Source organism: Chrysoperla carnea, chromosome 4 (genome assembly GCF_905475395.1).
Source record: "Chrysoperla carnea chromosome 4, inChrCarn1.1, whole genome shotgun sequence".
Classification (NCBI taxonomy): domain Eukaryota; kingdom Metazoa; phylum Arthropoda; class Insecta; order Neuroptera; family Chrysopidae; genus Chrysoperla; species Chrysoperla carnea.
In genome coordinates, this window is record NC_058340.1 from 43684839 (window position 1) to 43707384 (window position 22546).

The 22546-nt window shown below is 28.2% G+C and overlaps 1 protein-coding gene across 1 annotated transcript in view; it reads right to left on the bottom strand.

Annotated features, from left to right (window-relative positions):
• LOC123298362 overlaps window positions 1-22546 on the bottom strand; it is a 194825-nt gene that overhangs the window by 10983 nt on the left and 161296 nt on the right. The window contains exons 3-4 of the mRNA XM_044880346.1: window positions 18155-18444; window positions 13281-13552 (exon numbers count right to left, since the gene is read on the bottom strand). Coding sequence (XP_044736281.1) covers window positions 13281-13363 — 83 coding nt within the window. The 5' untranslated portion in view covers window positions 13364-13552; window positions 18155-18444. The remainder of the gene's footprint in view (window positions 1-13280; window positions 13553-18154; window positions 18445-22546) is intronic.

Below are 22546 nucleotides of genomic sequence, written 5' to 3' on the forward strand. Positions count from 1 at the left end.
TGAATGTGATTGAATAAACAAACCCAAAAACACGCTACCAACCCAAAAATAATAGCTTTAACTTTTCTATTTGCAGTCATTAATGGCAAAGAGCTTGTGGTTAAGCATAGATTTATTTGATACTAGCTTCATACTAACCCGCTTCGCTGGCCTTAAAAGTAAAGACCACCACGGTATAACCTACACCTCCCTAATTTTCACTTTCTCCCTTTTCATAACAATGGAAACAGGTAAAAATATTTGTACAGTTTTCAATTTCTTTAATAATTGTAAAATAGTCATAATTCATTAAGTAAATCTGAAAAGATGACCATAAATTGTATCTCGTTCACCATTTTTACAAAAATATTTAACTCGAATTAAAAATGATGTTCATAGATGGCGTAATGAAATGTCAAAGACACTTTCAATTTGTTTTAAATATGTCTTTATAAATTGTAGCTCAAGTGTTATTCTGATGTACGAACTACATTTAGAGTTTGATTCAAATCCATTCAGTAATTTTGCGTGAAAGCGTAACAATGAAATAACCTTACTTTAACATTTATAATATATTGGAATGGAATTCGATAATATACAGGTGAGAGGTCAAATAAAAATTTTCAATTGATAGCCGCAGGTCCAATTTCGCGAAAACGCGAGTTTTCTAACCAAGTGTACAGGAAACTTTCAACCAACCTAACTTATAACTTATAACTTATCTAACTACATTCAATTACACTTATGAAGAACGCCAGCTCCTTAACTATTACTATATTCATTGCATATTCGATAATAAATATGTTGTTAAACATTATTATAATATTCGTATGGGTATATTTTTAAACATTTATTGTTATTTATTACAGAAAAGGTTATTCAACTCGAAACAACAAAATAGTAACCACATCGTCGAAATGTAGACAGTAGACGAAATTCTGAAAATTTGATATTTTAATGATATGAATTATTTATTTCCGGGAAAAAAATAAAATGTATCAAACGTATATTGAAATCCAACTTTTACACATTTTTTTTTATTAGGTACAGATCAATAACCTGTTTCGTGTTTATCAAATATGAATGAAAATTCAATATTTCTTATAAGATTGTGTGGATATAGGTTAAGAATTTACCATAATTAACAGTTTTTTATGTGGTGTTTCAGAAAAATATGGCACTATTTTAGGTATGTATTCCCTAGAAAATAATAAATATACCTATATTTCAAATTAATTAATTGGGGGTAATTATTGCGGGTTTCAAATTAGACAGGAGGTATAAAGATATTTATTTAACATTATAACAATCAGACTGAATGATGCTGCAGCTTACTTCTGCCTCTTCATCATATGAAGGGAAAATAAGAGCAGCAAATATTATTACTGAATTCTGAAGTATTATGTTCTGATTGATTTTGTTTTTCGAGAATGATTTTTTCACATTATTCTCAATATTTTTCAGATTTTAGGAAGAATTACACATAAATATTTGTAAAATCAATTCAGTATCAATCAATGTGAATAGCAAGTACAAGTACGCCATTTTTAAACGCTTTAAAGACTTGCACGAAATGTACAAAGCAACAAATATTTTATAGTACAATCTCAAAACATTTTTACAAGCTATTATTTAGTGTCATCTGTCTCATTGTCTGTCTGTAATCAAATATTGAAAGTCGAAATTTGGTCCACTTCCCGGTTTTCGATCGAGCTGAAATTTTGCACATTAAGTTAAGATGAAAATGCTTGATAAGATTGCGGCGTCCTGATTTTCCCATCGCTACCACTATATTTGATATATATACATTTGTTTTAGTCTTAAATTAAAAATTTTTCATAAAAAATATTTTTTTAGGGACAAGCTGTTCTAGCTGTACTAAAAAGTAGAAAGTAATTTTATCTATGAGTCACTCATATCCGACTATTTGTAAAAGCTTGAGGCGCTTAATATCAAGAATGAATCGAAAAATAATTATTCATGTGGAGTAGATGAGACGTTTTGATTTATTTTTGATATTTTAAATTGAGCGTCTCAAACTTTTACAAATAGTTGTGTATAAGTGACTCATAGATAAAATTATTTTCTACTTTTTAGTACAACAAAAGCTTGTCACTTAAAAACTATTTTTTATTCAAATTTTTTTAGATACTTTAAAAGTTTGAGTTGAAGTTGAAAGTAGCGAAATTTTAATGGTTCATATTTTCAATTATTGTCTATATAATAATAAATATTTTAAGTTTTTGTTATCGATGTTTAATTGTAAACTTAACTATAACTTAACTATAACTATAACTGTAAACTTAACTATATTCTATACAGAACAAAACATCTACTTACATAATTTATTCGTAATTAATAATAATTTTACAAAATGAAATAATTTGTGTAATTATAAAATACTTTCTTTATTATGATACACTTCATCACTCAAAGATTTATTATTATTTTCGCTTTACTTTTAACACTTTCTGATTAATTTGATGTTGTTCAGAAAATAATCATATCTTCCTTCCTCATTAAAAATGTTCACAATTATTTTATAGAAAGAAAGTTTTACATTAATTTTCGTTAGTATTTCTATTCATAATGATATCGTAAGTGTACATAGAAAAATGAAGATAGAGTGTTCTAAACTTCGTTAACGAGTTTGTATAATTTTATAGGCTTTCTTATAGCAAGACTGGGTAGTACAGAAAAGATATAGTTTCTTCATAGTCTTTCAGCAAGGTGTGCATGGATAATATTTTTGGGAATAGCTTCCATTCTGCACTAACGAAAATATCTGCCTCGCAGTAACACAATTAACATTTGTTTTCATTTACTTTTGGCTTTAATTTCATTCAATAGTGATTTGCAATTCGCAAAAGGTATGTATGGATATGTTATACGGATTTATCATCATGATCTTAGACAAGATAACGTGCAGGTTGAGTTTATGGACTATAAAACTGCTAATCTTATCCATTGAGACACATTTTGATTGATAGTTCACTTCTACCACTTCTGCTTATATTTCATTTGCCTCACTTTGCAAGCATTGCAAGTATCGAGGAAACGAAATGATATTTATTTGAAGTCTAGGTTTTTGCAGTAACCCTTACTTCATACATTATAAATGGCGAACGAGAAGGATATCAAACTGTATACGGTACGAATTGATAACTTTAGTTTTTATTTAGAAGTCGAAATAAGTAAGAATTTCTGATTAAAAATAATGTCAAGTGTTTTTAATTTCATTGCACGCTCATTATTTTTTATATAAGCTGTAGAAAATAAAACGCTTATATTGCAATATCAATTACATTTACATTACAAATAAAAATGTAGAAACTACATCAATTTCTGAGAAAATAAGTATATTTCTAAAGACGAAAAACAATTCAAAACTTAAAACACTTGGTCTGTTGTGTGGGTGTAGTCGGTTTTTTATGCTAAGTTATTCTATTTAATGTAACTTTAGTCTTTAAATTGTTAAGTTTTATTTTTTGTTTTAAACAAAGTTTTTCCTTTAAGTTAGAATAAAAAAGTAGAATAAATGAAAAAATATAGTTTTTTTCTAGAACAAACACATAAGACAATTGTCATTCATAGTATCTGTGATATCTTTTTTAATTTTTTTTATGCTATAAAAATGTTTATTCATGCTCATTTTCCTCTTTGCGATAACAGTATTTTTCCTCGTAATCTATTTTATTAACTCAGTTTAAGAATTTAATTCAAGACACAACTTCTTTTTTTTGTCAATCTTTACTTACAAAAAATATCATCTATACAAGTAATCTCTGTTAATTTATTTTTTGATTTAGATGTGCATTTCCCGTTGAGGTAGTTTCATTAAAAATATAATGTCAAAGAAAAAAAATTACATTTTATCTTCCAATATGTTCATTCAATATATAAATCATTTTAAATTAGTTCACTCGATTGAACTACATAATGCAATATACTAGATAAAAATCGACAATTTACTTTTTACATTTTATATTAACTAAGTACATTTTTTGCAGTTTATATTGGTTGGCCCCAAGTGGCTCAAATTCCCCTATAATAAGAAAGAGGTATGTACCTGCCCTTAAGTCAACTAAAAAATATCATTGCTATTGCCAAGTTTTCCATTACATTTCTTGATCTAAAGTATCCAGACCAGTAGTACAAAAACTACTCTAAGGGTGGTCAGATTTTATTTCTAAAAAATTGAAAAAATGATAATCAAAATTGATTTTAAACTTTCAAATTCAGGAAATATATGCTATTTTAAAAAGCAACAAAATCTGAACAGATGTTAAAGTGATTGTTGAAAGTTATTCCTTATAATGATTTAGGATTGGAAAGTTGATAATCGTAAAGCTATGTAATTATTCTGATTTTAAAGAAAAATGAAAGCTTTCTTAAATAGTTATTAATAATAGGTTATCTCTTAAATAGGTTTCTTAAATAGATTATTTCATTTAAAATACTATTTTAATTGATTTAAATAAGAATATCAAATATAAAATTACTGCGCCTACTAGATAATAACTTTTATTTCAAACATCTTTCAATCCAGCCTTCAGTTTTTCCGGGTTTTCTAGGTTTTTTTTCTCAAGTTATAGATACGAGTGGGTACTCGTTGCCTTAATTCAGTATTTATGAACAAACAACGATTTAAACATTGGATGAAAACTCTGAAATAATAAAATAATCTAGAAGTTACATATATTTCCGCTTGGGGCGCTAAATTCGGTTCTGCACGCTATGAATAGGAAAGTATAATAAATAAATTTTAATTTTGTATTTTTTAATAAAATAGAACAAATACAAAGACGTACAATCTGTTAAAACCGGTGAATCATTTGAACCGTATAGTTTTTAATATAATCGTATAATTTATTTATTTTTTCTATATCTATAATATGTTTATAATCCAATAAAGTCGAAACAAAAAAGAAAAGTTAATATAGTAAGGTACAACTGTATTTATTTTACCTTGAACAAAAAAATACTAGCTATAAAAAAGGAAATTATTATTTTTTATTATTAATTATTTTTCCGTTTCCGTTTCTAACTAGACAGTATGTTTATTTTGGGGGAAAAATCACTATTTATAGAAATTTCTATAAAAATCAAATACCTAGTAGATAAATATTTGTTTGTTTCGTATAATTATAAAAACGTGTCAGAAATTATGTTGATAAGACAAAAACGTCAAAAATTGTATATAAAGAAAGATCTACTGACACGTACATAGACTCCGTCAGATATCAATGCCCATTTAAGCAACGAATTTTTCTCTAATTTTGGATGAATTGTGCTCTTTTAGATAGTTTGTTAATTTTTCTAAGATGTTAAAAGTAAGAAAATGAACAATGGCAGTTTAGTCTACTTTGCTATTAAATTTATATTGGAAATTATAGGACTTGCTCGATCCATGCTCTCAATCCATGTGGCATTCGAAAAAAGTAGATCTTAATAAAAGAAATTTACGACCTTTTACAACGCAATTATCGAACCCTATTGAATTTTCATGTCTGTCAAAACCACCTCGGAAGAATTTTTCACCATCATTTTTTAAACAATTTAGAACACGAGGGGCTACGAAACATTTGGTAAAGGTCGATTCTTAAATATCTAAATATTTCAAGATTTGAGCCGAATATGAGTAATATATTCGATAGGACCGACGCAAAAAATCTGCCTGAGGCGCACATTTTCGATTACTTTTTGTTAATATTACCAAAAAAAATACAAAACAAAAATCAAAAGAATTTCTGAGAACATAACTCAGTCAATAGCTTCATAAAATTACTACGGACCCTACTTGGAAGACTGTTTAATAATGGAACATAAAAAACAATTTATGTATACATTATGCTAAACATAGCAATTATTATTATTATTGCAATAAAAATGGAAATTATGTATACCTACATCATGTACATAGTAGTTTTTAATGGAACGAGAGTCATACACATCCTGTTTCCAAAATGCTTATAAAATATACATATGCTGTAGACAGCCTGCCTTGTTCATCAGTTATATTTTGTTAATAATATAAAAAATTCATTCTTAACAATTATTTTCTGGATGTAAATGTCAAGCATATAATTTGTACGTGAGATGAAATTTTTGTATAAATCAGTAGTACAGTACGAATCGACGCATGGGTACAAACTATTTCTTCTCAATTTTTTATTCGATTCTCTTTAAATTGTAAAACGCGAGAATGACCACTTTCAATCCTGAAAAACCAAAAATTTTAATGTTGCCAAAGTTCTTCTGTTTTTCAGGATTGAAAGTGGCCTTTTTGTTATTTTTTCGAACTTTAAATAGTTAATATCTCTGAAAATATTAGTTTTAGAGAAAATTTGTTAGAGCCCTTTTTTGTTCTAAATTGTCCAAATAACTTTAAAATCTTTTTCAATAATTTTCGCAATTTCTTTAAACAAATTGTTACAAAATTTTCCAGCTACTTTTCCGATCTGACAACATAAATTTATATTTTTACTAGATCAATTTTGAAAAGAATCGTATAAAAAAAATTTAGGTGGAATAGTTCTTTGCGCCGATTCGTACTGTACTATAGTTTTTTGTTCCATTCACGTATACAGTCTTTATACTCACGGGATTATGGAGGGACGTTAGGAAGTTTTTATCCAATATATCACTGATGACGAGTCAAATTTGCTTTTCTTTTTTGCACCCAGAGTTAACCTAACAGAGTTAACTGGATAAACGCTAATTTATAATAGCTAGGAGTAAATCTAAAGGAAAAACAAATTTTCTGGAAGATTGAGTATTTTCTGTTTTTACAATCATTTAATGATACTTTTTCAGTTCTTTAAAATAAGGAAATGTCACAAAGAAATATATCTAGCATACACTTTTTAGACTCATTTGTAACAAGTCAGAAAATTGTGTAGAGGTAGTTTTTAAATTATCTAACAATGTTGCTGTGTAATGGTGGTATTGAGAGAACTGCGTTTTCTTAATTATGGGATCGGTAAACTAATAATTGTCCCACCAGGTTAAAAACGATCTATTTCTGCTTCTTTTCTTATTCGAATAGAGACAAGACAATCGACTATCTGACACTATCAACTTTGATCCGACACACAACAATCTCTGTAGTCCGAAATTTAAAATTTTAAAGTGTCGCACTATGGACATGCCGCCTTGCTCAGTATCAGCCCACAGGTGAAAGTGTTGGAGGGTCGATTATCTTCCTTTTTGAATAAGAACATAAGCAGATATTCAACTTAAAAACGGCAGCTCATTCAATATCACACTTGCTCAGTTAGTCTACCTAAGCATTACCTGCACACCAGTTTCCGATTTATTGCAAATAAGAGAAAAAAGAATCGACATCTTCGTACTTAAAAATTTCTATTTCACAATTAGATATAAAAAAATCCACAGAAATAGACTTACCTGTGCTGTGAGTACTTTCACAATAAACGCATAAGGTTTACCCTTTGAAAGATCACATTTAAACAGCTTTTACAAATTTACAAGTTTTATTTCTATCGAATAATACATTAAAAATTAACCAACAAAGATTATTTTATAAGACTAACCCGTTAATTATAGACTAGAATGACAACAATACGACGCCAGAGACAAATACAGTAATGTAATACATGCGACCGTCTGTCTGAATGCCTATAATTATTATTATACCGGTATAAGTTTATTGACATGTTTATGTTTAATTCCAATAAAAAAAAGTATCCCCACTTCATAAAAAAGCTCAATAAATGTCATCAATAATGTATGGTTACAATTTAATAACCTTTGTTTTTGGTTAATTAATTACATGTAAGGTCATTGTGTTATAGATACATTAAAATGGATTGGGGTTTCAAAAACCAGGAAGTTATAAAAATAGCCGTGATTGCATTCTACTCTCATTAAATATATTCACAAATCTTTATCTGTTATGGTAAAGGAGATCGGAGATTAGAGTATACGAAAATCGCGAATAAATTTTTTTTAGAAAATCTATTTACCTACATTTTAGAGAATGCAAAAATATTGACCGACGTCTTTATTAATCTGATTTGAGTAGCAAATCACAGGGTTATTTCAAAAAATTTTGTATCCGCCAGAAATAAAGGAAAAATCTTGTGCATGGGACAGTTCACATTCATGAGGAAAGTCTAACATTAAATAAAGGTAACAACATATTTGTAATATTACAAGGCAAATACAATTATAGTACTGTTGTAAGCGTTCCGAGAATATTACGGATATTACGGATCCATCAGGTCAAAGAGATGAACATGGTTAAAATCTGGGTGGGCTTAACAATGCCTCACGCCCTGCAAAATCTACCAAGGTGTGGAGATGAAAGTCCCATGAAGTAGTAACTAATATTCAGCCAGTAGTCTCATCTATTAGGTATTACAATGACTGTTATTACGGATAGATGTCTTTCAGTCTGAGGTAGTGATTGTGACCTTGTCTAACTTAGCCTAAGGTAAAAAAAACTTGGTTCAAAGTCTAGCTTTAATCTCGTTGTTGTTGGTAGTTCGACAGTTACAGGGTTTTCTGATACATTTTCTATTACACAAACACTAAAAACATTGGAGGTTTATTCTCAAAATTAAATAGCTATTTCAATTTAGGACTTCAACAATGACTTTTTGGCGATAGCTGCAAGGTAAATTTCTATCAAAGCCTTATTTTGAACTTAGCTTAGTGCCTTATCGTTTTCGACCTTACATAGTTTCTCATTTCTAATCATGACTACGCATCTCCTAAAAGTATGAACTTTTAACGCTATGACATGTGAAATATTACACATATGTTTTGTTAGAATTTTTATCTCAACTATTTTTAATTTTGAATTAATATATCTTGAGCTTTTTAAAATTTTTCAACCCACAATTTATAAAAAGCGTTAAAAGCATTATAATTATTCATATTTAATAGAAAAAAATATTTTTTAATGGACTTTTTAAAAATAAATTTTACAAGTCATCTTTTTTATGAAGAGAACACTGTGTGCGTAGTTCGTATACGCGTAATTAAACTAAATGACAAAAAAATGACAATCATTGTTATGGTGACGAGGTTATATTTGCAGAAAGAGTGTAACAGAAAGAATGTTTAAAAAGTTTAAATTATTGATTGGTACATTTTTCTTCTAGTATGTACTTTTATCGAAAAAGGTGATTATCGTTTACATATTTTAACCAAAAATGTAATATATCGGACTATGTTTAACATGTTTGATATTAATGCAACGTATAAATCGAGGTTTTATGAAAGCATTTATTAATCAATGCATAGTATAAAACAAAGTCGCTTAAATCCATCTGCCTGTCCCTTATTTCTTAGTAAGCTAAGATCTTTAAAACTACGCAACGGGTTTCGCTTTTTTGATTTTAATTTTGAATAGAGTGATTCAAGAGAAAGTTTTTTATGTATAATACATGCGTAATATAGTAGAGTAAGGGGTTGAAATAGGGGTAGAAACCGATATGCTTCAAAAACTTAAAAATTTGTGCATCGATTAGGCTCAAGTATTGGCAAGATATACAACCAGCTTCAAGGATTGTTTGTATCTATTTTTAACCTTCGGGGGCTAGAAAGATGGAGCGAGAAAGTGGGGATGAATAATCGAATATTTTCAAATATACCTAAGTGGTATCAAATAAAAGAGCATGACGTGTACATTACAAAACTGTAATCCCTACGCAAGGGAATATGAGGGGAGAAGTGAAAGTGAGGATGTTGCTCAGCAAAGCGGGTAGTTCACAGCTAGTTATTTTATAAACATATATTTATTCATTGCTAGTAAATGATAGCAGCAAGGTTACTTTTACAAACGAATATGACTATCGTTAAGCTCGTAAAATCGACTCGTTATAAACGATATCGTAATAAACTGCTTTTTGACGTAATTTTTCAATCTGGTGGCGCGAGCAGCAAAGATACGAGATAATAAAGTGGGAGCCAAAAGAGCATCTCAAAATCTATAATAGCACCCATTTTCCAAACTCCCGGCAAACTTTCCAGGTAACCCCTTTTTTGTGAACCAAATGACTTTAGTATACAACATTATTTAACATTCAAATGTGGCCTCTTCTTGCAGTATCCCAGATAGTGAAGAAAATATCCCCAATATTGAGCGATTTGTAAAGAAATTTAAATAGCCAACGGGTAAGTATAATGATAGGGAGATTGTTCTCGAAATAAGACCAAGCTCACCTCATATCTTCATCTGTTTTACTATCGAATGTTATTCTTAGTCAAAATAGTTAGATTTTATTGACACCCAGTTACTAAAATAAAATAAGCAAGCACTATATTTTGTTTCACTCTGTATGTATCTGAGGTTTTAATCATTATATCTATGTTACTGCATTCATTAGTAAAGAATATTTAAATCCATGATGAAATACGATGCGAGAAAATTAATTTATTTTTTCAATATTTTAATATTGTGAAGCTTGTAAAAGCTTTAGGGTAACAACCATTGTATACAAAATATCTTTGATGATATAATCAGAAACTGGATTGGGGGGTAACCGCAGCGCTATGCCAGAGAATAAAAAAAAACAGGTTAATTACAGTTAATGTATTATTTACATATTTTACTCGCCTGGTTTTATATTCTAATGAAAAATGATAATTTTAATTTTATTAGTATTATATATACAGGTTGTTCCCTTACATTCATCTTGATCAGCTTACTAAAGTTAAAAATTAATAAAAGTGAAATTCCCAAATTATTTTGTCATGCAAATAAACCAAATTTTTTGATTTAGTAGTAATATTAGATGAGCAGTTAATTGGTTGAGTGCCCTTGCATGGTTATCGAATTAGAAATTATCTATGGTTTCAAAGGTTATCTGCAATTTTCTTTTAGATCAGAGCCGTCAAATTTGTAGTTTTCGTTTCATTTCTTTTCCTCCCAATTTGTCCAGAATAATGTTGTGAAACTAGCGTTAATAATGGTTAAAAAATCTCAGAAAAATTTCCCATTTACCAAAATTTCTTGTTTCAACGTATTTTCTAAAGTATTTTAAATATAATCATTAATACAAAGACATTTGATAGATATTTCTGCAAAGATAAATCTACTATTTTTATGATAATTTATTTTGTATTTTAAAAAATAAAGATAATTACCAACTTTTTTTCTTCTAAGTATATAAAAAAAAAATAAAGATGGCAATTTTTCATTAGAAATCTGTTATTGGCAGATTTTACACTCTCCAAAAATTTTAAATCATTTTTCTGACTTAAAAATACGACTTATTTTAAAAGCTTTTATTTTATAACCAAAAAACAACGAATTTTAAATGAACTTTTTAAATTTATAAAAAAAAAAAAAGCTGAAATGCTAATTTAATTCATTTCTTGCATAATTACAAGCAAATAAACCAAAAAAATATAACGTGTTATTAAAGCATTTCTATATGTTGGGTAATTCAGTCTAAAGGTTGTGGTGAGATGGCAGGGAGTATAATTTTTTATGTTTTTTCTAACATGCATTCAAATTTTTCCTCCGTATTTCTGTACAGAAGTATTTATGATTTGTTGAATATAATTTGAATATTCTATGAAACAACAAATTAATTTAAAATTTAAATTCAATACTTTATTTTAATCAATATAATTTACAATATACAGAGTGATCAAGAAGTGAGAATCCATTGTGGAAAATTCTTCTTTTTCACAATGGATTCTCACTTCTTGGCCACTCTGTATATCGTAAATTATATTGATTAAAATAAAGTGAATTTAGTATTTGCATTTCATATTCTCAAAACGCAGACCTGCGACATTTGGGTTTATATTATGTTAAATATATTTTAACCTGACCGAAAAGGACGATTTGATGATTCTCTTCAATGTAATATGGAATTTTAAAAAGACTAAAACTAAAACTTCTCGCCTGCTTACGAAAACAATTTTATACTAATCTAGGTGAAACATACAATCTCCTAGGTCTGCGTTTTAAAAATCTGAAGTGAAATCGTTTGTTACTATTTGGCCTTCCTGTATTTAAGATGGAGTATTCATTATCAGTAGATTTTTTATACATAAATCTTGAATAAATCTTTTAATTCGTTAAAAAAATTAATAAAATTATTTAATTAAAATGAATGAAATAATTTATTTTTAATCAGTGAGATTAGTTTCTTCAAAACAATATTTTAATCATTCAAAATTATTTGATTGAAATAAAATACGCATAATTATTAGCTTTTGTGATTTATTATTCCCTATAATAAATTCAACTTTAAAATATTCAACAAATCATAAAGAATTAAAAATGAGTTCCATAAAGAAGTATAAAAGTGTTTACAAAATATTATTATTCAGAATAATTTTGATAAATTTAAATTATTAATGCACAGTATGATAAGAATATTACAAATTTCAAGTCATAGAAGTAGCGAACCTTTACTTGAACGTATTAATTATCCGCATCCGGTACGAATATGAACCTAACAAAAACGATAGTAGAATCGCGGCTTAAAACTGTTCCAAATTATGGTTATTGAGATATCCGATACATGGAGCTCAAAGCTCTATGAACTAAATTTCCTAAAAATGACTTGAAGTTCGTTCCTGTTATCAAAATAGTACAAATTCGCGAAACATATTTTTGTTGTATTTTAATGTTATCCTGGTGCGAATGCTGTTCGCTAAAATGTCGCTTAAATAATGTTTCTAGACCTTCCGAGAGTTCAATTTTTTTATTTGTTATTTGAAACCAGAAATGTTAACGACTTAATAACTTGAAATAAAAAGATAAATATGTTAAAATAATACGTTTTTTGTCATATTTGGATCAAAATCACTATTACAAATTACTTTCGTAAGGGTGTTCCTCAGAAGTTCGAATAAATTTCTATAAAATTTATTTACACTAAAGACCAATTTGAATTTGGAGAATTCGACACCATTATGGAGGTCGAGAAACAAATATCTTTATCTACAATAAATAATTATATTTAACTAGAGACTCTAATATTTCATTTTTCAGTAAACACTCTATACTTTGGTAGAAAAATTCTGACTGAAAAACTATTTTATTGTAATATTCGTATCTTATAAAAAAAGCATTTAACAAAAAAAATACATTCAAAAGTATATTTTTGCGATTAAACATAAATATTTGAAAACGTTTTCCGTAATATCAATAGATCGTAAAAACTTATTAATATAAAAACAGCAAAAACGTGTTCAAATGATCATTCTCAATAAATGCAAAAATCGAATATTCGTATAAAAATTCGTATTAAGTGAACAAAAAAAATAAACACATTGAAAAACAAAAAAAAAGCCATTATAAAACATACCTTCTAGCAAGTTGTGGACGATGAATGCCCTCATAACGTTTAAACTTTTCATGCTGTTCAGATTCTGCGATAACTGGTGGCATTTGATGGTGTGACAAACCGTTGCTTGTTGTACTTTGTCCTTCAATTATTGACGATTTTAAATGTGTTTGAATTTGTCCACGAGCTGTAGATCGTGGTACTTGTGGTGGTAATAATGCGGTCTCTTGATCCTGATATTCCAGACGGAATGAATCTAATGGTCGATAACGGTACCGTGTTGGTGATATCTCCTGTATAACATAATATAGTTAGAAGTTGTATGGTTAGAAATAATACTATATGTTGTAGGTATTATGACCGGGGATATTTAAACAGGTCATGTTACGAGCTATGCAACATTAACAACTTGTTTCGAATAAGTTAAGGATAACAATTATTGACTTCCTTTAACTATTTACATAAATTATTTTTGTTAGTCCACCGGCAATATTACTAACATCAATGAACACCAACAAAATTTTAATCCAAGCAATTTGCAGTCCAAAATAAAATGTCGGTAAAAGTAACGAAAAAATTCAATTTTTAACATTATTTTTAGAAATCAACGAAAATTAAATTGTTGGCATTATTTTTTACATGTTTTACTCGACTGTCAAGGAGTGGTTATGATTCTCGCGCGTATGTTGTATGTATGTGCACGTATTTATGCATGTATGTATATTTGTTTGTAAATTCTTTATTACTTCGTATCTTCTAAGCGGCTCGATGAATTTCGACAGTTAAGGTTTCGTTATAATTTGTCTTAAAATCCCAAGTATCCTTATATCGGTGTTTGAAAAAAAAAAACAAAATAGATTTTTAGCGCGAAATGGTATTAACTAGAAATAATAAATTTATTTCTTTTCAAATTTTATTTAACACAGCCGGATTTTTTAAATCGTTTATTTAACAGTATAAAATCATTTCTAGTGCCTCAGTTGGTTAAAGCGTAGCCAATTTTGGGTAGAAGTTTGCTAGAATACTATCTTAATTATTATGTGTACAATAGTATTGGCACCGTGAATTATGTTTTAAGTATATTATTATCTACGTTTTTAAGATTAAATTCCTCCATATAAACTGACTTTTAGTCCAAAACATGGCTCGAATTTCTGATCTGGTCTCCACTAGCATCAACTATCCAAAATCATTTGTAGCCTACTCCGATAATGCTCAATCTCAAAGTTCGTTTTTCTTAATACACAAATTGGATCTTGACACCGTTTAAGCTATTGATAAATGATGGAAAACTGAAACTAAACTTATAAATGGCGCCTGGATTTATACATATTATAGGGTGAAACAGGCTATAAAGTCTATGAATATTAAATTCAAGGCCCTTTTTCCAATCGGTTTTAAATGGCGCTCAGATTAAGGAAAATCGTTATTTTTCGAAGTAAATGTAAAAGGAAATTTTAGAAGTAAGCAAATTATACAAGTGGCGTCCAGTTTAGAACTCATTTTTGGTGCTTAATATTAGTTTAATACTCTGTATTATTAAAATTATTTCATTATCAAATTGTTAGTTACAAAAATAATCGCCAATTCGAAAAATAGGACAATTGTGCAATTTGGACTGGATAAAGAATACAATGAGATAATTTTTTATTTCTTATTTCTTAGTTTTATGTTTTATTAAAAACCATTCACCAGCAAAATTGTTTTTTCCTCAATCAACTAGAAGTAATTGATTTTACAAATCGATTTCTAAAATGAAAACTGTTCGGTAATTTACTGTCAACATTGTCATTAATGTCACATATCTCGTAAAATATCACACATCACTTGTAAAGTGGTTGCTTTTTATCTGCTTTTATGGTGATAATGCAATTAATTTTGTTTTGTTGTTACACAAATTTTTATTTAGGTTAAGTGTGTTTTCTTCTCCGTTATATTTTTCTTTATGCATGTTAGTATCTATAGACTGGTATAATATGTTCGTTGGCTTTTTTTTATGAATAGATTTTAATTAAATGTAAATAATTAATTTTATAGCAGAATAATTAGGTTTTGCATATATACAGGTTGGCCTTAAAAAATCAAACAGCTAATATCCCAAGATAAGAAATAGAGAAGTTTCATGTTATTTAATTTTTTTTCGAAAGTTTCCTAAATACTACTAAATTAATTTTTCACATAATTTTAGAATTGAAAATGGTTTTTTCAAACTATAAATGTAAACGTCAACACATCGCTTTCGTAACGCCACCGTAAGAAGAAATGATAAAATAACATTAATAATCATAAATGGTTTCTCTCTCAACTGGTTTTCACATATTATAACGCAATTTTCCATAGAAACAAGCCAAAAAATATGAATCAAGCAAGATTCCGATTAGTTCACAGGCTGCACGAATATAAATACGTCACTATCGTTTTCTTTATTGAAAAATATAGAATAATTAATAAAAAAAATGGAATTATAGTTATTTCCTTTATATATGAAATTGTGGCCAAAAAACTTGCAGTGCTACTTCTCTATTCCAAGCTTGACAACAGAATTGATGCTTCTTGACAATAGAATTTATGCTGATATTATTGTGCTAGCCTAATTTTCCCAGATCATGTCTAACCAATCAAGCCTTATCTTGCTTGAAAGCACTCCCTTGTCCAAGGTTAATAAATATACTATTGTTTTTGGATGGTATACAATTTTTTTTTTTTTTTTAAGTACCATATTCGAATATTTTCTTAAGGCTTTCCACGTGAAATCACAAGACTGGCACAAGGAAAGGTTAGGAAACATGTAAAGTTAGAGAAAATGAAACAATTTAGTGTAGGTGCTTAGAACATTTCCTGGGCTACCACGATTTTAATTTTAATTTTTGTTTTCCATAATTATATTTTAGTTGTTTGATTTTAGTGACCATTCTGTATATACCTACTAACATTTACACCGATTAACAGGATTTTATAATTTGTTATTCATTATTGAAAATAATTAACATTTTTCAAAGAAAGTAGAGTAGAAAAAGTGGAGTGAAAATTATGTTAAAAGAAATTCTTATTAAATAAATAAATATAGCGACTTAATTGGTTTATTACTTATAAAAAATTATTATAAATATAATGAAACGATTTTATACAGGTTTAGTATGAAGTGGGATCTCTGAGCTAGCATATTAGTTTATTAGTAGATAGTGCGTCATTACACCCACGATTCTTTACCATCTGAATAATTTTTTTAGTCAATATGGAAAATTTGTTACAATATCACAGTTATACCTATATACAACCGAGGTACGTGGGAGATAATACGAAAAAAGGAAGCTCTTACCCTTTGAGTGAACAAAACTTGAAAGCCTCTACCCTTAAAGTGGAAACGGATCCAGTGAAGAGGAGTGTCAGAATTATATTGGCAAACATTACAAACCGTCATTTTTTAGTTATTCGGCATCTTAAAAAGTGCTTCCTGGATAGGAATTTTTGGATTGATTTCTTAGAATATGTCTAACATTTTTATTTGGAAATTTCTTTTGGATACACTGGTATGCTACTTTACTGCAGTAGCAATTATTTTCGCAATAATCCTAAATGTTTTTCTATCTAATACTCTTTTTTTCAGATCATTGATTTATTATTTTTATTTTGCTGTATAAAACGAAAGAAAACCATTAAAAACACAAAATATAGTCGTATAAAAATTCTTTGAATTCAATTACGTTTCTAACATGTACTTTGTTGTAAGTTAATAATTTTATTATTGGTAAAAGTAGTGGCTACCAACTTCACACTTAGTCGAATTTTATAAAATAGAAAACTTTTATCAAACTGAAGTTTAAACTCAAACATTTTGTAAAATAGTAAAGTGCGATTCTTAAAATTATGGAATATTGCACATTTCATTTTTTGTCTTACACAGGTAAGTAATTTAATTTATTACTACTTGAAATTTATAAAGGATGTTTAAAAATATACTCCAAAAGTATTTTGTTCTTGTAATAAAAACTAGGAAAAAATAGTATCAAAACCAAGTTCACGACACCCAAAAAGGTAAATTTTTATACAAAATGTAATTTAATTTTAGAGTAAATTTTGCTTCGTATAGTACAGCTCACAAATTATCTCATTGATCACGGAAAATGATTTCTTACTGAAGAGTTTGCAAAATAAATACGAAATACTAATTTCGCCAAAGTTTTCGAAAAATGATTCATTTTTTTTATTCACTTTTGGAGTACTACTTTTAACCTATTATATTTGTACATATTCAATAGTTTTAGATAAAGATTTCTGAAATATTTTCATGATAATTATAGGCTACTAAACACACAGTACTAGGCCATTAAATTTGTGTCAAAAGAAAGATCGTTTGTTTTTACAAATTCCTTCCATTTTTCAATCCTTTCTACAGTAGGAAACTTTCGTAATGCCATTTTCCACAGTGCATGTGGATAAACGATTTTAATATGTAATATGTAGTATGTAGAAACAAATCGAATAATAAAAACTCTTTACTATAGCTCATGGTCTCATTTTATCGAAAATTTTATTATGCAATACAAGAAAAACCATTTAAATAGATAGGAAATTTTTGTCTAAAATATGTCATGGACATTTAAAAATATAATACAGGGTGGAAAAGAAATGCATGCTCAAGTAAAAACCAAAAGCATTAATAGTTTGAAGAAGTCTATTTGAAATAAACTATTTTTAAACGAAAGGCATTATTTGTTTTTTAAACCAATTCCTCACCTCCATAGGTACTAAATAACGATTATCAAAATGTTACAAAATACTCTTCCACCCTATATAAATTTAAATAAAAAAACAGAAAGTCTATAATCTAACTTATGAAAAACTATTTGCAAATAAATAACAAAAGCACATAGATATTGAAAATTAAAATTAACCTTAACCTTTGGTTGTTCCGTTGTTATTTCACCATTTGTTGTTGGTCCAGTACTAAGTGGTTGAAATCCTTGAAAACAACGTTTATATTCACTGCGATATTTTCTTATTGATTCACCCTCAGGTTTTAAATTATCTTGTGGCTTCAAATAACCGGGTGGTCTGCGTCGAAATTGACACAGTCCGTCAACTGTCAAACCTGGTGGAAAACCATGCCAGCAGCTGCCAAATATACCGCTGGCCGTTGTCCCACATGTTTCATTTCTTGTTGGAGATTTATTATCATAATCACCTGTAAATATATGTCAATATTAATTATCTCAAAAAATAATTTTTCCAAACTCAAGAATATCATTTGAATAAGTAATTGGATATAATAAAGTTGTAAAATGACAAACATTTCATTCCTTGAGTCTATAAGAGTAGACTGAAAGCTTTCTCAATGTTGCAAGCGACATTAAGATCTCAATCAGAATGTAGAAATTTTTTCAAATTAATGTAGAAATTTTTTCGAATTAATGTCAAAATTATCGTTCAGACAATTCAGGTAATTCAGATAAATGGTCTAAGAAATATGAGTATGGCGAAAATAAGATTCCGACTAATCTGTGCAACAACAAAAAAAAATACCAGATAGGTATTGAAGTATCATAATACGAACCCGCAGGAAAGTTCAACCGAAGACTTCTTCAAAGCAAAATCTCGTGAGAGAAAAAAGGAAAAAGCTGACTCAGATTCTGTATAAGAACTCAGATTCTGTTTTAATTTCAGTCTCGTATTTGCAATAATATCATCAAGATCGTTACACTATTTAATGTAGAATTTCTTGAAAAAAGAAAATATGTTATAGCAACGAGACTAGTTCTTGAAAAAGTAATTCACTAAATTCTGTAAACAAGTAATTTGTACTCTTGTATCTGTAAAATGTTGTTTCGTACGTATAGAATGCCAGCAACCTTGCAAGTGAATGAATATTATGCTTTTAAGTCCAGTCATTTTGCTGAAACAACCTCTCACAAATTTTCAACAGAAATTTTTTTATACGTTTTTCTTGGTGAGATTGTACTTCATAGAATCATAACTATCCTTCAAATTGAGGGCTGACTTCTGTCCCATAAAAAAAGGTGTCTCATCTCAAAAATGCATATTTTTGTACATATCTCAAAAACTGTGATATTTATCGAAGAGAAGAAAACCATGAAATCCTTCACGAAATCCTTCGAAAAAAAATGTTTATTTCAAATTTGTAAGGAGTCAGGATAGTTTTTTTTTAATGCCTGGTTAAATGTCATAATAATTATCAAACATGAATATGAATTATTAATGTAGATAATTTTTATATGAACTTGTAAACACATCATTTCATTTCATATTCAAATAACATGGTGTTATTATTTTTATTCAAATTATTATAATAATTGCTAATTAATTGTTGTGGTAATAATAATAATAATATATGCATGGAAATGAAGCTTAGGGGATGGATGACGGTTCTAGGCATATATTTATATTACGAACTGAATATATTTTATCATTAATGAATTGTTTGTTTGTTTGTTCATTAAACAATTGTGCTTAAATTAAACAAATTTACCATAATAAATGACATTATTTGTGAACAGAAGACCTAATTTTTAATTTGTTTACGCTGCAGTGATGACTATTTAGTAAAAAAGTACAAGCTTTTATTGCAATAAAAAGTAAACTTTTCTCTGAGGCTTGGCCCTAAGCCGATCTATAAACAGGGTGGGCCATTTTAACCAAAGTTTGTAAATATCTCATTAGAGGTGGCTCCCATTAAAAAATGATCTCAACAAAAAATTTAGAGTTTGATGGGGGCATCATGTTCTGATATCAGATTGGACCTAGTTCATCGAGCTGCGATAATGGCCAATTTTGATTCTAAACGATAAGAGGTAGAATAACACTTTAGAAACTTCATCGATTTGGATACTTTGATCTCTAACAAGCCCCCATCCGCGTCACGCTAGACAAAAAATACGAATGTACAAATTTATTTTGCAATGTTAATATAATATTCTCAATGACTTCGTAGTCGTATGGTAACGGTGCGCTCTTCACATGCAGAAGGTCGTCAGGTCAAAACCCATGCACGTCAATAGATTTTTAAAAAATTTTTAATTAGAAAAAATTATAATTATATATAGCATTTTTCTTATATTTTAAAAAGGCAATCTATCGAAAAATTCTCAGATTCCGCACGGTCATTTAAATGGCAACTTTATCATTTAGCCATTAATAAATTAGGGAGTTTACCAAGTTTTTTATGATAGAATATAAACACTGATAGGAGTACATTTTGATAATCAAAATGGTTGCTGTTTGGAATATCGTACAAAATTTTCAATAGACTGGCTCTTATAGTATTATAAGAATTCGGCTTAGAAGGAGCATCCAAAACTTGACTTTGTGCCAAGTACTTTAAGTTTATTTTATTAATTAATTTAAAAATATTGAATTTTATTTCAAAGGGATAATTTTAGATTCAAAATTAATGAAGTTTATAAATAACGATAAGGTGATATTTAAAGAATTATTTTTTCTTACTTTCAAAGTTAATAATATTTGGTTATTAATTACTTTGATAATTTATGCTAGGTATCCAGACTTAAAGTGATTGTAATTATTAGCGTAGCTAGGAAATTGAAAATTATACATAACAAATCAAACTTTATAATAATCTTAGAATTATAATTAACGTAAATTATTCACAAATGTTTAATTATTCAATTAAGATGAGACATGATGACTCTTAACGTTGTTATAATAATCTACTATCAAATGATGTTCAGTATAGGTAAGTCTATATTCTGTCTCTCGGTATGACGTCAACAAATTGGTACTTTATTGAATATGTATGAACATTTACGAGTTACATATTAAGATAGTAATTTAAATTGTTTCTCTATCCTTGAATTTTAAACATATAAGGTGGATTAAAAAAAAGTCGATTATAGAACTATAGAAATGAAGAAAAAATGAAAAATTTAATTAGGTTAAATTAATCATTATGACAAAAAATGATTCGAAATCGGTCATTAAACTAAGAATTTTATATATTAAGGCTGTTTTATACACATTTTTGTTACATTTGAATTTCAAGCACTGCGATTTTAACTTTTACTCTACCGGTTTGAAATTTGGATATGTTATAGGTACTCATATTTTATCTGCCCGGGTTTGCTTTATTTTTCAAAAATCCTGTTACTTATCCCAATTTTCATTGTTCACATCCAGGTATAGTGGAATAAGAAAAGGTACCTGGGTGTGAACAATGAAAATTTGGTAAATTAACAACATTTTCGAAAAATTAAAGTAACCAGGGCAGGTAGGATAAAATTACCCATAACTTATTCAAATTTCAACAAATTGATTTAGAAAGGGATATAATCGCAGGGCTGGAAATTCAATTGAAGCTTTAACCATTCTTATATGGAAAGCCGCTTTTCTATATAAAATTTTGTTTCTTCCAATGATTTATGATCAGTATTTATTTCCAAATTATAATTTATAATATTTTAACTGTTTTTTGAAAGCATATATCAAACGCAACAAGAATTTCATAGAATGACTATTTTTGGATTCGAATTGTTTAGAAGCTCAAAACTCCTACACATGCAGCGTCACGATTATGGTATTATATATAAATATAATATAAATATAAAAAGTATTTATATATATTTTGATAAATATTTAATACATTTTGTGATACACGCTGTACATTTCCTCTGCTCTTATTTTGATCAACCTGCAATACATTTCTTCCAAACGATAATAGAAAATTTTAATGCCTGCAATATACAGTGTGATTTTTTAAGAGTTTCCACCCTTATATTTTGAGGAAAGAATGGAATATAATTTATAGGGGGAATGAAAATATACTATGTATTTACTTTTTTTTATACTTCATGGACAAACAGGAGTCAACTTGAATAGCTACTTGTTAAAGATAACTACATATTTTTTGAAGCAAATTCTGGTTCTTTATCGCAAGAAAAGAACTATTTTTTTGAAAAATATTTCCAGGACCCCAATTTATTGCATCAAATTTTAAATATTTTCCGATTTAAAAGTTTTTTTAGTGGCAATGAATAACAATCTTCTACCAGAAATATGTTTGATAGGATGTCTTGTCTCTGAAGAAGTCTGAAGATGTCTGAAGATGTCTCTGAAGATTGCTGAAGTTGAAGAAAACTAAATACTGGTGACTTTGCGTTTTTGATTTACTTCCCGATAATAAAAAAATAAGAGTGGATTTTGTACACATACGGGTGGAAACTTGATATTTCAAAAATATCGCGTCCAAATAAACAGATAGAAATTTAAAAAAATCAACCCGTATATTTTTTAAACCATAGTGGAGTGTGGAGAAT